Below are 18,092 nucleotides of genomic sequence, written 5' to 3'. Positions count from 1 at the left end.
CTCCCGCCCTTTACCTTGAATCTATGCCCCCTAGTTATTGACCCCTCTACTAAGGGAAAAAGCTCCTCAGCATCCATCCTATCTATGCCCCTCATCATTTTGTACACCTCAATCATGTCCCCCCTCAGCCTCCTCTGCTCCAAGGAAAACAAACCCAATCTGCCCAGTCTCTCTTCATAGCTGAAGCGCTCCAGCCCTGGTAACATCCTGGTGAACCTCCTCTGCTCCCTCTCTAACGCGATCACATCCTTCCTGTAGTGTGGCGACCAGAACTGCACACAGTATTCCAGCTGTGGCCTAACCAGTGTTTTATACAGCTCCATCATAACCTCCTTGCTCTTATATTCAATGCCTCGGCTAATGAAGGCAAGTATCCCATATGCCTTTTTTACCACCTTATCCACCTGTTCCGCCGCCTTCAGGGATCTGTGTACTTGCACACCCAGATCCCTCTGACCCTCCGTCTTGCCTAGGGTCTTTCCATTCATTGTGTATTCCCTTGCCTTGTTAGTCCCCCCAAAGTGCATCACCTCGCACTTTTCCGGGTTAAATTCCATTTGCCACTGTTCCGCCCATCTGACCAACCCATCTATATCGTCCTGCAGACTGAGGCTACCCTCCTCGCTATTTACCACCCTACCAATTTTTGTATCATCCGCGAACTTACTGATCATACCCTTTACATTCATATCCAAGTCATTAATGTAGACCACAAACAGCAAGGGACCCAGCACCGATCCCTGTGGTACCCCACTGGCCACAGGCTTCCAGTCACAAAAACAACCTTCGACCATCACCCTCTGCCTTCTGCCACTAAGCCAGTTTTGTATCCAATGTGCCAAGGCACCCTGGATTCCATGGGCTCTTACCTTCTTGACCAGTCTCCTGTGCGGGACTTTATCGAAGGCCTTACTGAAATCCATCTATACCACATCCACTGCGTTACCCTCATCCACACACCTAGTCACCCCCTCAAAAAATTCAATCAAATTAGTCAGACATGATCTTCCCTTGACAAAGCCATGTTGACTATCCCTGATTAATCCTTGCCTCTCCAAGTGGAGACAAATTTTGTCCCTCAGAATTTTTTCCAAGAATTTTCCTACCACTGATGTTAGGCTCACTGGCCTGTAGTTCCCCGGTTTTTCCCTACTACCCTTCTTGAATAATGGTACTACATTAGCGGTTCTCCAGTCCTCTGGCACATCCCCTGTGGCCAGAGAGGTCCTGAATATATGTGTTAGAGCCCCCGCAATCTCTTCCTTTGCCTCACCCAGCAGCCTGGGATACATTTCATTCGGGCCTGGGGATTTATCCATTTTTAGGCCAGCTAAAACCGCCAATACCTCCTCCCTCTCGATGTTAATATGTTCGAGCATATCACAGTCCCCCCGCCCTATTTCTATGTCTACATCGTCCTTCTCCATCGTGAAAACAGATGCAAAAAATTCATTTAGAACCCCTCCTACATCTTCCGGCTCCACACACAGATTGCCACTTTTGTCCCTAATGGGCCCTACTTTTTCCCTAGTTATCCTCTTACCCTTAATATACTTATAAAACATCTTAGGATTTTCCTTTATTTTGCTCGCCAGTGTTATTTCATGGCCCCTCCTTGATCTCCTAATTTCTTTTTTAAGTATCCCCCTGCACTTTTTGCACTCCTCTAGGGCTTCCTCCGTCTTTAGCCTTTTGTATCTACCAAAAGCCCTCCTTTTTTTCCTAATCCATTCTCGTATATCCCCTGACATCCAAGGTTCCCTGTGGTTTTTGGAACCACTCTTGACCTTTACGGGAACATGTTGCCATTGCATGATCTCAATCTCCCTTCTGAAAGCCTCCCATTGCTCCGATGCGGATTTCCCTACAAGTAGCTGATCCCAGTCCATTTTGGCCAGATCCTGCCTTATCCTATTAAAATCAGCCTTCCCCCAATTTAGAACCTTTATTTCCGGCCCATCCCTGTCCTTTTCCATGACCACCTTAAATCTTACCATATTATGGTCACTATCACCAAAGTGCTCACCTACTAGCACTTTTTCCACTTGGCCGGCCACATTCCCTAGAATTAGCTCCAGTACCGCCCCCTCTCTTGTAGGACTTTCTACATGCTGGCTCAAAAAGCTCTGCTGGATGCACTTTAAGAATTCTACACCCTCTGAGCCTTTCACACTCTGACTATCCCAGTTAATATTGGGGAAGTTGAAATCCCCCATTATTATTACCCTATTATTTGCACATTTCTCTGAGATTTGCCTACATATCTGTTCCTCTATCTCCCCCTGACTGTTTGGAGGCCTATAGTACACTCCCAGCAAAGTGCTTGCCCCCTTTTTGTTTTTAAGCTCCACCCATATGGCCTCATTAGAGGAACCTGCTAATATATCATCCCTCCTTACTGCAGTAATTGACTCCTTAATTAATATTGCGACACCCCCTCCTCTTATACCTCCCCCTCTGTCTCGCCTGAAGATTCTGTACCCCGGAATATTGAGCTGCCAGTCTTGCCCCTCCCTCAACCATGTCTCCGTGATAGCAACGATATCATACTCCCATGTGTTTATCAACACCTTCAGTTCATCCACCTTATTTGCAAGACTCCTTGCATTAAAATAGATGCCATCCAGCCTTGCCCTCATATATTTGCCCTGTCTACCAAGCTGACTTGTTTTTTTCTCTATAATTGGCAGCACATCACCCCCTATTTCAGCTCCCCTCTGTATCCCATCCCCTTGCCAAGTTAGTTTAAACCCTCCCCAACAGTGCTAGCAAACCTCCCCGCAAGGATATTTGGCCCGCTCTGGTTCAGGTGCAACCCGTCCGACTTGTACAAGTCCTACCTTTCCCAGAAGCAGGCCCAGTGATCCAGGAAAGTAAAACCCTCCCCCCTACACCAACTCTTTAGCCACGCATTCATCTGCTCTATCCTCCCATTCCTATACTTACTAGCACGTGGCACTGGGAGTAATCCAGAGATTACAACCTTCGAGGTCCTGCTCTTTAATCTGTTACCTAGCTCCCTAAATTCTTGATGCAGGACCTCCTCCCCCTTCCTTCCTATGTCGTTGGTCCCAATGTGGACCACGACCTCTGCCTGCTCACCCTCCCCCTTAAGAATGCCCTGTAGCCGCTCAGTGACATCCCAGACCCTGGCCCCAGGGAGGCAACAAACCATCCTGGAGTCACGTTTGCGGCCACAGAAATGCCTATCTGTTCCCCTTACGATAGAATCCCCTACCACTATTGCTCTCCCACTCTTTTTCCTCCCTTTCTGAGCAGCAGAAGCGTCCCTGGTGCCAGGAAGCTGGCTGCTGCTGCCTTCCCCTGGTGAGTCATCCCCCTCAACAGTATACAAGTTGGTATACTTGTTTGAAAGGGGGATGCCTGCAGGGGTTCCCTGCACTTCCTGCCTGCCTCTGTTGCTCCGCCTGATGGTCACCCGCTGTGCAGCCCTACCCTGAGGCGTGAACAACTCGCTAAATGTGCTATCCACGACCCTCTCAGCATCGCGCATGCTCCAAAATTCATCCACCCGCAGCTCGAGCGCCACAATGCGGTCTACAAGTAGCTGCAGCTGGATGCATTTCACGCACACATGGTCGTCAGGGACACTGGCAGCGTCCCTGATTTCCCACATGGAGCAAGAGGAGCAGAACACGGGTCTGAACTCTCCTGCCATGACTTACTCCTTTAATTAATCTAAAAAATTATTCAATACCCCAGTTACAGGTATACTCTAGGGCGCTTTATTTACCAACTGTCCCCACTACGCCAGAGACCCTAGAAATTTAACACCACAGAAGTCAAACTTGTATTGAAAAGAAATACTCACCAACCAATCACTTACCTGCTCCCTGGTGACGTCACACTCTGATTACTTTTTACCTCTCTCCTCTGCTGTTGCTTTGGTATGCCTCAGTATCTGCAGTATTTCGGTTTGTGTTCCTATCCTGTTGTAACTCTGGTCCAACTACCAGGCATTTAATAGGACCACAACACTGTTATGTTCATTAATAACTAGTCGTTTGTATTAAGAACAGCTAGCTTTTGCTAGACACTTTATTGAGCACATGTGGACTAGGTACAGTATCTGTAGAGGCCTCCATCTTGACTGCTGCCTTGTGGGTGGCCTAGTGCATTGTGGGTAGCCCACTCTTATATACATACAGCACCACCTAGTGTATCATTCCAGAATGACAGGTTACTGATCATTACATCCCCCTTTCTTTGAGGTTAAACAAAATCAGTATCAATCAATATCAATCAATAACAACATAAACATCTTCAACAGTCAATACATTTTCAATGTTGTTTTCTTTGTACTCAAAGATTAAGTCTATCGGGCTTTTTCACTTCACGTGTGGATCTTCTCAGCACAGGTAAGTCTGATGTTTTTTCATGAGAGCCTGTATGTGTATTTGTGTTAGATTGTTCTGGTGGTGAGTGACAAGATTCAGTTGCGGCATTGTCATCGATTTGCTCTTCGATAGTCTCTTGTGTTTTTAGGAGGGAACGGCGGTTCCTCCTGAGAATATGTCCTTCCTCAGTTCTAACAGTGTATGACCTTGGCCCTACTTCCTCAAGAACTGTAGCTTTCCTGTTCCATGCATCTGGATCCTCAATCCTGACAACATCATCCCTTGTCAATGGTTTCAGAGTTTTGGATGACTTGTCATAGTATGATTTCTGTTTCAGCTTTAACAGTTGAAGTCTCTGTCTCAGTTCCTTACTCTGCTTTTCTTTTGCACAGCAGGGTAGCGTGGTACGCAACTTGCGACCCATTAGGAGTTCAGCAGGCGAAGAACCAGAGTCTAAAGGCGAGGCTCGGTAGCTCAGCAGGGCGAGATAAGGATCAGACTTGCTTTCTGTCGCTTTCTTCAGTAGCTGCTCGAGAACTTGAACACCATTCTCTGCCTTACCATTCGACTGAGCGTACAAAGGACTGGATGTGATGTGTTGAAAGTCATAATGTGCTGCAAACTGTTGCCACTCCTTACAGTTGAAGCACGGACCATTGTCGCTAACGGCAATCCTGGGAATTCCATGTCTGGCGAAGATGGATTTCACATGCATTATGACACTGCTTGCTGTGGTGCTTGAGAGCAGCGCCATCTCAGGATAGTTAGAATAGTAGTCAATCACTATTAGATAGTCTTTACCATTTAAATGAAAAAGGTCCATACCAACCTTTTGCCATGGTGCTGTTGGTATGTCAGCTACTATCATTGGTTCCTTTGCTTGTTTGTTTTGGTGTTTCTGACATGTCTCACATTTGCCTATCATGTTCTCAATGTCCTTATTTATACCAGGCCAATAAACAGTGTCTCTTGCTCTCCTTTTGCATTTTTCAATTCCGAGGTGTCCCTCATGAATCCTTTTGAGCACGTCTTGACATAGAGCCTGTGGAATGACTATTCTGTTCTGTTTTAGTAATAGTCCACTTGCGACACTCGATTCTGACCGTATGTGAAAATATTTTGGACAGGAACCTTTTGGCCAACCATGATGAATGTTCTCTATTACTGTTTGTAATACTGTATCTTTTACTGTTTCTTCTGCTATTTGCTTTGATTTTGTGTCTGACACGGGCAGCGCAGCAGTGACCATACTCACATGAACATCCACGTCTTCTTCAGTAGAGCTCACATGACTCATTGTGGGTGCTCGGGATAGTGCATCTGCTAACACTATGTATTTGCCTGGTGTGCAGATCAGTTCAAAGTCATATCTTTGCAGCTTCATCATGAGTCGTTGAATCCTTGGAGACATCTCATTCAGGTTCTTTTTCATGACGGCAACCAGTGGGCTGTGGTCTGTCTCAACTGTGAAGGTGGGAAGTCCATATATGTAGCCATGAAACTTTTCTAGTCCAACTACCAAGCCTAGACATTCCTTTTCAATCTGGGCGTATCGACACTCAGTATCAGTCATAGACCTGGAGGCATAGGCAACAGGCTTCCAATCTTCACCCTCTGCTTGTAGCAAGACCGCACCTAGGCCATCTTTTGATGCATCTGTTGACACTTTGATTCTTTTTGTTGGGTCAAAGAAGGTGAGTACAGGTGTGGTTGTCAGCACTGTTCTGAGGTTGATCCACTCTTGTTCATGTCTTTCTGTCCATGCGAACTCATTTGTTTTACGTAGCAGGTCTCGCAGACAGGCTGTCTTGGCTGACAAGTTAGGAATGAACTTTCCAATGAAGTTTATCATCCCCATGATGCGTAGCACTCCTTTTTTGTCAGTGGGTCAGTGCATTTTGAGTACGGCGTTTACTTTTTCCATATCTGTCTCTATTCCTTTACCAGATAGATTATCTCCTAGGAAAGTGACTTCCTGGACGCCAAACTGACACTTGGCATTGTTGAGCTTCAGTCCATTCCGGCATATGCTCTGTAGCACTTTAGTCAGTCTCTCATTGTGTTCTTTCAGTGTGGAGCCCCAGATGATGATGTCATCAACATAGACCCGAACTCCTTCCAGACCTTCAATTATGTGTTCCATCGCTCTATGAAAGATTTCAGATGCAGATATTATCCCGAAAGGCATTCTGAGGAAACAATACCTGCCAAATGGTGCGTTGAAGGTACAGTATTTGGTGCTCTCTTCATCCAGTTTTAGTTGCCAAAATCCTTGTGAGGCATCGAGCTTTGTAAAGTATCTGGCACCTGACATTTCACTGGTGATTTCTTCTCGCTTGGGAATCTGGTAGTGTTCACGTTTTATGTTTGCATTTAAGTCCTTTGGATCCATGCATATTCTTAGATCATTGTTCTTTTTCTTGACACATACCATGGAGTTAACCCAATCTGTTGGCTCTTCGACTTTCCTGATGACTCCTAGTGTGGTCATTCTGTCCAGTTCATTCTTGAGCCGGTCATGCAGGGGTGCTGGAACTCTTCGTGGAGCATGTACCACTGGCTGAGCATTCTCCTTTAGCTGGATCTTGTAAGTGAATGGTAGAACTCCAAATCCTTTAAACACATCCTGGAAATTATTCACTACAGAATCCACCGAGTCATCTGGTCTGCTTATGGCACAGTTTATACGGTAGACTCTCTTGACCAGTTCTAAGTCCTCACAAGCTTTGTCACCCAGTAGTGACTCAAGTCCTTCAGCCACAACAGAAAACATGAGATGATGCACTTTGTCTTTGACTGTCACTTTAAGTCTGCATACACCTAAGCTATCTATTTTCTGTCCATTATAGTCCTTCAGTAGTACTGACTTTTTCTGTATTTTGGGCTTTTCTTTCATATTGTTAATGTCACTCATACTGATTAAGTTTGCTTTTGCCCCAGTGTCTAGTTTCAATGTAACTAATGCTCCATTTACCTGCAGTGGGATCATCCATTTGTCCTCTTTTACTGCATTGACGTTATGTTCAGCATTGTTTATTCCTGAGGGCTGCACATTTTCTGTATCCTTTTCTATATTGTCACATGACACCATTCCTACAAAAAATGTCTCACTTAAATCGGTGTCCTCAATGACATTAACTCGGACTTGTTGCCCTTTCTTTGTTTTTACTTTTGAAAAGCATTGTTTGGCAAAGTGATTCTTTCCATGACATTTTGTGCACATTTTCCCAAATGCTGCACATTGTTTTAACTGGTGTTTGTATCCACAGCGTTTACAATTAAAAATTCCTTCCTCCGATTGCTTTTCACTTCTGTTCTGCCCATGTTTCTTCCCCTTGTAGGACACAGCACCGACAGCAGCACTTACTGCAATCGCATCATCATTGATTTCACTGAAAGTCTTGGCATGCTTTTGAGCTAGCTCGCTAGCTTGGCATATTTTCAGAGCAATTTCCAATGTCAGTTCGGTTTCTCTCAACAGACGTTCCCTGACTTATTTTTATCATGAATACCAAACACAATCTGGTCACGAATCATGGATGCTTTCAGCTCAGAGAAATTACATGTCTGTGCTTTCAGTTTCAGATCAGTCAAAAAGCTATCAAAAGTCTCATTTTGCTGCTGTGTCCGAGAACGGAAGATGTACCTCTCGTAGGTTTCATTCTTTTTGTGAGAACAATGTGTATCAAACTTCTTTAGCACATCGTCTAATTTTTCTCTGTTCTCCTCTGGATTAAATACAAATGTATTAAATACCTCTATCGCCTGCGGGCCTGCAACCGTGAGCAGCTATGCTATTTTCCTTGTGCCTGGCTTCGTACCGTACCCGATGGCAGCAATGTAGAGTTCGAATTGTTGTTTAAAAGTCTGCCAATTGTAGTCGACATTTCCTGTGAGTTTCAAACGCTCTGGTGGCTTCAAATTCTCCATGTCGCGTTGCACAATATTCAGCAGATCTTACCAATCCTGGTACCATGTTATGTTCATTAATAACTAGTCGTTTTTATTAAGAACAGCTTGCTTTTGCTAGACACTTTATTGAGCACATGTGGACTAGGTACAGTATCTGTAGAGGCCTCCATCTTGACTGCTGCCTTGTGGGTAGCCTAGTGCATCATGGGTTGCCCACTCTTATATACAGACAGCACCACCTAGAGTACCATTCCAGAATGACAGGTTACTGATCATTACAAAAACCTCCAGAACAGAGAAGAGTGAATTACATAAACCATACAACACAGAAATAGGATGTTTGGCCCAACTCTCTTCCGCAAACAGCAGTTGATGCTCGGTCAAGTGTTAATTTTAAATCTGAGATTAATAGATTTTTGTTAACCAAAGGTATTAAGGGATATGGGGCAAAGGCGGGTATATGGAGTGAGGTCACAGATCAGCCATGATCTCAATGAATGGAGGAACATGTTCGAGGGGCTCAATGGCCACCTCCTGTTCCTATCCAGCTCATGTTTATTCTCTACACAAGCAGTGGTCCTAATCCCATGTGGCTGCCCTGTTCCTATACCATGGCATCTAATCTCGTTTAGGTACATCATTGGAGAGAGGTTCAGTTGTAACTACAGTGGTGTTTGAACTTGGTTCCCACCAGCAGTAAAAGTGAAGGTGGTCTCCCCAGAGTGTCAGAACAATCATGGGTGTGCAAGACACGTGACGCATCAATCGGCTGAGCCATTACAAATGTCCAAAGAGCTTTCATTTCCCTTGTGGTGTGGAAAACTAATGTATTTTCCAGTTTAACTCCTAGAAACAGTCCAGCCAACATTTTAATGGGCCAGAAATTCGTGAACGGGGCTTGCCACGCGTGCAAGCCCCGTATATGCACTTACCCGACGCTCCTGCCGATCACCTCCAGGGATGCCTGGAATTGGTGTTTCAAAAAGAAGAATCCCAGGCAGCGTATGACGTCACGCCGCCCAGGAGTGCAGCCAGCGCGAAGCCTGGAGCGTGCAGTGCAAGTGAGACACGCCCCTTAAGGTCTCATTGTAGTAGGGCACGCCCCCAATCTCTCCAAGCAGCTGCAGAGGACTTTGTAGTTACACAGCTGCAGGGAAGGTAAGTTATCTGCTATTTTATGAATGTTTTGTGAACTTTTATAAAATTTTAAAAACGTTTACATTATTTTGAAGAATCTGAAGTAGTTTTAAACAGAATTAAAGCAATTTAAAGACTTTTAAAAGCCCTAAAAGAATTTTTTGAATTCCATGTATTTATTTAGCAATGTCGTCGTCATACGTGTCTTCACACTGTTCCCTTTGGGGAACTGTATGAAGTGGTGGAAGGATTTATGGCCATGATTAACGCTCATTCCGTGACCGTAACCATCTTTGAACCAGCCATTAGGGCGGTTAGTCCTATGGCGGGAGGGTTTTACGGGCTCCCACAAGCTATACAAGGAGGGGGGGCCACCCACACCCACGGACGCAAATATCCCACTGGATGTCAACCCAGAATTTAGAGCCGGAGCTCCGACTCCACTTGCCGGGACTGTCTGGAGCGGGGTTCGAAACCCTACCCTGATCTGGCCCAGCGGCGGGGATCCTACCGCTATGCCAAAGGCCCAATCCGATTAGCAACGTGAAATGGCTGGAATGAGCACAATTCACGGCATTAAAAGAACTCACAATTGAACTGATGATGACCTCAGCAATCTCCTCAAGGAGGTGGAGGCGCAGCGCCTGCTCATCATTGGTAATGAGAAGTCAAAGGCGCCGCAAAAAGGGCAGATGATAGCTTGGTCTTTCAAGTGGCAGCATAGGGATCCAGTCACGGGGAGGGAAAAGGCGCAGGAAACGTATGGGTGTCACCTTTTGTGCAGAGTGGGCCTTTTGCGTAGCAGTAAGCATCCCCGCCGCTGGGCCAGAAGGAGTAGGGTTTCGAACCCCACTCCAGACAGTCCCGGCAAGTGGAGTCGGAGCTCCAACTATAAATTCTGGGTGGACATCCAGCGGGATACTTGCGTCCGTGGGTGTGGGTGGCCACCCCCCCCTCACCCCCCCCCTCAGATGGGTTGTGGGAGCCCGTAAAACCCTCACGCCATAGGACTAACCACCCTAATGGCTGGTTCAAAGATGGTTACGGTCACGGAATGAGCGTTAATCACGGCCATAAATCCTTCCACCACTTCATACAGTCCCCGAAAGGGAACAGTGTGAGGATATGTACGACGATGACCTCTTGTGCAATGCACCTCCTTGGACCCTCAGTCGCAGATGCGAGGGGGCAAATCGTGCAATTGTTAAATTTTTCATTTTTTTTTACATGTAAAATGTTGGCCCAGTAATTCCCTTCCAAATGCGCGAGTACGGTCGGGGTACTTACGCGTCTGGCCGGAGGAAATGCCGGTTTTCAGCATGCACAGCGCATGCGGGGAAAACCGGCATTTCCTGTTCTCTGAACGAAGGGGTTCAGAGGCAAAACGCGTGCGCAGTAAAATTCGCCGCTTTCATTCATGATTTCAGTGAGGTCAAGTCCTTACAACTTACATATGAAAAAAGCATGGGTACAGTTGCTCCAGAGGCTGCGGAGGAAGATATTTCTTATCGTGGAGCTTCTGAAAGTATGTATGTCTGTATATATTCCTTTGCGTGTTATGTATATATTCCTTTAGTTATGTGTATGAATGTATTATTTAATTATGACTTTCAGAGAAAGTAACTTATTGGAAAATCATAATTAAAAACATACATTCATACACATTAGTAAAGGAATATAAAACATACATACATATATGTAAAGGAATATATGCGGACATACATACATAATTACTTATTACTGATGAAAAGTTTCTTTCTTAAAAGTGCTGGAAATGTTACATTACTCATTTTAGAACACTCATTTTCACATTCCATTCACACAGCCACAATTGCTCCTTCTACCTACCGTTCTGAAAGCCCGTTTAAAAAAAAAAATTTAAACTTTAAAACTTACTTAAAATTTCTTAAAATAACTTCCCTCCCTTTCCCAAACAAAAATATTGCCTTTCCGAAGCTCCACGATAAAATATATCCTCCTCCGCAGCCTTGGAACAACTTTACACCTGCTTTTTTCAAGTGTAACTTGTAAGGACTTACCCTCACTGAATTCATGAATGAAATCTACGAAGTTCACTGCGCAAGCACTGCCTGTGCAGTCGCACGTGCTGTGCCTATGAACCCCTTCGTTCTGAGGTCTGGAATTGCCGGCGTTCCCCGCATGCGCTGTTCATGCTGAACGCCGGCATTTCCAACGGCCAGATGCGTGAGTACCCCGACCGTACTCACGCCTTTGGTCACGAATTTCTGGCCCATTATGAATCAGTCTATCCATGTATACTCACTCAGTGCTGGAGAGAATATTTAAAGGGCCTTTGTGGCTTGGTATTTTCAAATGGAGTTCATTCATTCCCTTTAGATGAACTATTTTTGAACAGCTTTAATGGATGTTTAATTTGTGGATTCTTCAGGAACACTCAGAAATCACCGCACACTTTGTGGGTTAAGGGCAGTCTTTTGGAACAGTTGTGGCCATTAGCGATATACCGAATGAATTAGCGAAAATAATCTAGCTCCTATTTGATCAGAATTAGCTAGTGGATCCCTACTGTCTTGTTTTGCACACTTTGTACAAAAATAATAAATTGCAGGACAACGGATTATTACAATTTAAACTCTTTTAATGAAGCATCAAGTCTGTAAGCTTTCTCAATCAATACAGCACCGTGTGGACAAGATGGAGTTCGGACCCCTGGGTCTTCTAAACAATAGCAGTCCTTACAGGTGCCTGCAGGCCAATGACAACGCAACATGTGATCACGTGAATACAATAGGTATTGCTTCGATGCCTGCGGGCCAATGATAATTCAGTATGCAAATGTTACACCTACAACAATGCTGCTGCAATAGAAAGTAAGTTAGTTTTTGGTAGAAAAATCATTGGCTTGAATAGGATTGATATGATTGTGGCAGAGACCACATAGGGACAGTAACACAATTCACTATGTATAGGCAATGTTATCGCTCCACGTTATGTACGGAACTTGGTTGGGTTATCGGAGCAGGGTCCCTTTCAGAGTCGTCGATTGTGTGTCGATGTCATAGCCCTGCGACGAGGCCGAGTCCCTCAGTCCATGCGGAGAGTTAATAAAGCTAACACGTGTTTTTCTTTGCTGCTATGAAAGTCTCGCACTCTATTTCCAGTGACTCCTACATGATTACTGATTTAGCTTCACTTTACCCAACACCAACAAACTCCCCGTAGGACACACTACTGCTCGATTCAGACTAGTGCTTTACTTAATCCCAGACATCAAGTATTGCCGTCGGTGGGGCTAGAAAAAGAAAGTAACCTGGGAAAGAAAGAGAATGATAAACAGAAATGATCCTGCCCAAATGGAAGTTTCTAAGATGGCCAACACTGTACTGTGTACACATGTCACACAGCTTTGGCAATCTAGTGCGTGACTTGTGCCATCAGTCAAATGTAAAGACAGCTCAATAGCAGATCATTCCCCCACCTTTACAGGTAAAAGTCTGAAGCAAGACACCAGGCATGTACTCTCCCTTCTCCTGACTGAAGAGTCACTACTGTCAGCACTAATTCAACCCCCTTCACCCTTCCCCATTTCTTAGTCATTAAGCTGTGGTGGTTTAAAACAGTTTGCTGGCAGATGTTATAAAAAACCCTTTTCAGCAGGAACTGTTACCGAGAGCTCAGAAAACCATTAGAATCCTCTCCAGTGATGATTTGAAGATGTGGGCACAGCCATCCTGGGAGTGACTTCTGTATTTTTAACTTGGATCATATTACACAGCTGTGTATTGTGCAGTGGGATCTTAACCAGATCAGCTATTTAATTAAACAAAGACAAACCAGTTCAATGATGAATAACCTTTATTTCCATGTACTGTGACAGTTAGATGAGAAAACTGGGAAATAATGACAACCAAAGTATTCACCACCAGAAGTTGGTCACACTTCATTTCCAACCTGTATAGAACTAATGGTTCAAGAATCCCATTCAACTCAGGCTGTGCTTGTCAAACAGGTACTCTCCCATGCCATTCTCAGGGGCTCCCAGTCTCTTCAAGTTGGTGATGTGATCTCCAAGCTTCTTGATCATCTTCACTTGCTCATCCAAGTAGTGGGTCTCCAGGAAGTCACACAACTGAAAGTGAAAAACAAAGCACAATTAGCTCAGAGGAGACATCATCAAAGGCCTTCTGAGCTTCACCGCCCATGGAGATGGTCCTTTATCTTCTACTGGATGGGGTAACTGGTACAAGTGCTGCAGAGAAATAGGTGGATTGGACATCAGATTAGATTTACTCCAGGAGTAATGCATTTACCAATTTAAAATTGGAAAGCAGAACCCCCTTCAGTTACAACTTCTCCTTTGGTGTCCCAATTTCAATCTGCTTTATGCACTGGCCTCATCTCAGTGGGATCCTGATGTTGAAGTCTTTTGTGAAAGATCATCAGAAACCTATTGGGCATGGAGATATTGCTAAAGATCAGTGATCAGATTAAGCTCCCCAGATAGCCTTCAACTCACCCAAAACATGGCAAGTGTCAGCCATGGCTTACTGGTACCACTGCCAGTCAGAAGGCCCTGGGTTGTCCCATTTCAGAGAATTGAGTGAAAACCAACACTTCACTGCAGTACTGAGGGAGAGCTGCAATGTCAGAGGTATTGTCTTTTGGATAAAACAGTACACAAGGTCTTGTCTGCCCACATGGTACTATTTCAAAGAAAAAAAACTGGAATGTCAGTGTCCTGGCCAATATTTATCACTAACCAACTTAATAAAACAGACTATCTGGTGATTTCTCTCATTTCTGCAGCAGGATCTTGGTGTGCAGATTGACTGCCATGTTGCAAACATTACAATAATGACACTTCAAGAAGTACTGAATTGGCTGTAGTGTTTTTGGACACCGACGACAAGGAAGGCACTGTAGATATGCAAATCTTTCTTTAAATGAGACATTAGGAACTTACATGAGGGTCAGTGTTCCCAGTGGAGAGTTGGTGTAGATCCAACAGACTCTGGTTGACATCCTTCTCCAGCTGCAGAGCTCTCTGCATCACCACTAGGCCATTGCTCCACTCATCCTGCTCTGGTTTCTGAGAGTTTGTAGGGGTGGGGTATAGAGTAACATTGGAAGAAATTAGTTAACAGACTTGAACATTTCAGGAGTTAGTCAGATCACAACTCAATGTCATTCTTGATATTCTAAGCCAGGATTTTAACCAGACAGTTCATCAAGAATTCTCTTTGGAATGAGTTATTTGACTTGAAATCACAGCACTATAGGCTCTAAAGTGAGATCACCTAAAATGGAGCACAATATTCCAAATGAGGTCTATCTAGCAGTAATTGCAGTAACACTTCCTTGCTTTCTATTCTATGCCAGAACATGAAGCCCACCTTTCAATCAGCCTTTTGTCTCTGCAAGCTAGCTTCTAAATGACATCTGTACTGGGACACACCCCAAATCCCTACACTCTTACATCTGATGTGAACATCAACCACTTCCTTCCAGTCAACCCCCTAGCCAGTCTCCAATTTTGCCCTGGAGCTCACTATAGACCCTAGCTCAGCAGATCACTATTTGCACATTTAGATCATATGCACTAGTCACCATCCAGTGGTCTATTTTATACCAACTGCCTCCTACTCCACCCAGTTTTATTGGGGTCACAAGGTTGCTTCTAATGCACTTCCAATTTCTGCCAGCAATCTCCTGCCTTCTGAAAATCCATGCATACAACAATCATTGAGCCTCCTCTTGGAACAACTTCCATGACTCAGATAATCTAGTATGAGGTAACTAGCCTACTTTTCACAAAACCATGGCAATTCTTCAAAGTTTGCTGAATCTAACCTTGACATCCTCCAGGACAACACGCCCCCCACGCATATTCTGGAATTTCAGCAGTTTCTCAGCATGCTCACGTTCCTCATGTGACTGCTCCTTGAAGAACTCGGCAAAGTGACGCAGGGCAACATCATCCCGGTCAAAGTAATACGACTGCAGGTAGAGAGAAAAATGGAAAAGAGACAATTGAAATCTAGATCTGATCCATGGCCAACTCAAATGGTAGCAACACCAATACTTTCCAAATCCTTTTTGAATATGTTGGAAGCTCCTCATTGAAGTAGCTCAACAGAATAGGAGGTTATGTTACTAGAAAATATTAGCGAGCTTTAATGCTTTTTGGAATAAAGCTCTCAACTACACTTGGTCAAAATATCTGTGGTATCTTCTTTTGTTCCCAGATGAAAGTCTAAAAGCAGAGAAGGAAAAGAGCCAAATCTTTAAAATTAAATAGTTTAACACCATCCTCAGGTGAGAAAGACTAACAGGATTCACTCAATTAGAGGGGGATAAAAACTGGCCAGAACCAGCCAATGTTTCACTAACTAGTCACCCAATTCAATCTAATTGTTGCCATCCAAGTTGGAAGTTGACTAGTTTTAGTGAATCTTCAAGATGAACCCTCCATTACAAACTTGATGAAACCCTGGAGTTAGTTTCAAATATAAACACATCAGAATAGGACAGAGCTATTACAGAGCAGGAAAGAGTCCTTCTGCAAGATCACTGTCTTAAGAGCATTCACTGGATTAAGACTGGGGAGGGCTATAGAGAGACCCTCTAAAGCCCATTCATTGACCTAGAGAAATTCTACCTGCTTAGAATAAAATAACAGCCTTAATTTTGAAATAGGACCCCAAAAATACAAAACTCACCATGGAGAGATAAACATAGGAAGAATAGAGCTCCATGTTGATCTGCTTGTTGACAGCATCCTCACAGTCCTTGTGATAGTTCTGACACAATTGGGAGGCCATCTTAACTCTTCCTGTTGCAAAGCACTGAGCTCAAACTCCACTGTAGTAACAACCTAACCTCTACCCTCACAAGCTCCTGCATTTCAACAGGGTCTGGCATGATCAATGATGATTGACAATCCCTGTGAGCCAGTCAGGATCTTCCATCAATCCAGGCACCAATTAACAAAGGAGAGGGGGCGGTGTGTGATACCCAGAGCCAATCAGAGCTTTGGAATACAGAGGTTTGGATGATTACTCTGTGATGTCATTGCTGTTGGTTTCTTTGACTTTCCTCAAACTGAATTTGAAAGCGTCTCTGTTCTCAGAATCAGAGTTTCACAACATATCTCAAAGAGCTCGATGAAATTCCACCCTACAGATGGTGTCGAGCACAGCCGGCTCTAAGTTAACCCGTCTCTCGGAGAATTGATGGGCATCTCGGTGGCTCCAGAATGAGTCCGTCATACCAAGGTTCACAATGTTGACCACAATAGATTGAAAGAGACTGACCTACACCAGTCAGTCTGCAGTGGATCTGCAAAGCAGCCCACAACGAGTTGGGGAAATGGAAAGTGGATCAGTGGGGAGCTTCAGACAGAATCTGTTGCTCCGTCACTGTAAAGTGCGATGTGGACTTTTATCCCCATGAAATTTAAGAGCTGTAAAGTCCTGTGGTTAGTTTGCACTGTTTCCTCATCTCCTGCAAACCCCGGGTCTGTTTTGAGGAATGGTTTTATACCAGAAAGGTCAAGTGCCTCGTGTTTTCTCGACCGATGCTGCCTGACCTGCTGAGTGTCTCCAGCGTTTTCTGTTTTTCTTTGAGATTTCCAGTATCATAGAGTCATAGAGTAATACAGCACGGATAGAGGCCCTCGGCCCATCGTGTCCGCGCCGGCCATCAAGCCCTGTCTAATCTAATCCCATATTCCAGCATTTGTTCCGTAGCCTTGTATGCTATGGCATTTCAAGTGCTCATCCAAATGCTTCTTAAATGTTGTGAGGGTTTCTGCCTCCACAACCCTTTCAGGCAGTGAGTTCCAGACTCCAACCACCCTCTGGGTGAAAAAGTTCTTTCTCAAATCCCCTCTAAACCTCCCGCCCTTTACCTTGAATCTATGCCCCCTAGTTATTGACCCCTCTACTAAGGGAAAAAGCTCCTCAGCATCCATCCTATCTATGCCCCTCATCATTTTGTACACCTCAATCATGTCCCCCCTCAGCCTCCTCTGCTCCAAGGAAAACAAACCCAATCTGCCCAGTCTCTCTTCATAGCTGAAGCGCTCCAGCCCTGGTAACATCCTGGTGAACCTCCTCTGCTCCCTCTCTAACGCGATCACATCCTTCCTGTAGTGTGGCGACCAGAACTGCACACAGTATTCCAGCTGTGGCCTAACCAGTGTTTTATACAGCTCCATCATAACCTCCTTGCTCTTATATTCAATGCCTCGGCTAATGAAGGCAAGTATCCCATATGCCTTTTTTACCACCTTATCCACCTGTTCCGCCGCCTTCAGGGATCTGTGTACTTGCACACCCAGATCCCTCTGACCCTCCGTCTTGCCTAGGGTCTTTCCATTCATTGTGTATTCCCTTGCCTTGTTAGTCCCCCCAAAGTGCATCACCTCGCACTTTTCCGGGTTAAATTCCATTTGCCACTGTTCCGCCCATCTGACCAACCCATCTATATCGTCCTGCAGACTGAGGCTACCCTCCTCGCTATTTACCACCCTACCAATTTTTGTATCATCCGCGAACTTACTGATCATACCCTTTACATTCATATCCAAGTCATTAATGTAGACCACAAACAGCAAGGGACCCAGCACCGATCCCTGTGGTACCCCACTGGCCACAGGCTTCCAGTCACAAAAACAACCTTCGACCATCACCCTCTGCCTTC

General features: G+C 44.8%; 1 protein-coding gene across 1 annotated transcript; it reads right to left on the bottom strand.

Moving 5' to 3' along the window:
- Positions 1–13,217: 13,217 nt before the first annotated feature.
- LOC147099571 (ferritin heavy chain, oocyte isoform-like) lies at positions 13,218–16,274 on the bottom strand. Its single transcript, XM_085969325.1, has 4 exons — positions 16,109–16,274; positions 15,240–15,386; positions 14,353–14,478; positions 13,218–13,518 (listed from the first exon to the last, which is right to left on the bottom strand). The coding sequence occupies exons 1-4, from the start codon at positions 16,208–16,210 to the stop codon at positions 13,372–13,374; spliced, it is 522 nt and encodes a 173-aa protein (XP_085825451.1). The 5' UTR covers positions 16,211–16,274; the 3' UTR covers positions 13,218–13,371.
- Between the last annotated feature and the right edge of the window lie 1,818 nt (positions 16,275–18,092).

Source organism: Somniosus microcephalus, chromosome 28 (genome assembly GCF_052327205.1).
Source record: "Somniosus microcephalus isolate GS21.2 chromosome 28, FLI_Smic_1.0, whole genome shotgun sequence".
Taxonomy (NCBI): domain Eukaryota; kingdom Metazoa; phylum Chordata; class Chondrichthyes; order Squaliformes; family Somniosidae; genus Somniosus; species Somniosus microcephalus.
The sequence above is the reverse complement of the archived record's forward strand: the minus strand, read 5'-3'. Positions and strand labels throughout refer to the sequence as shown.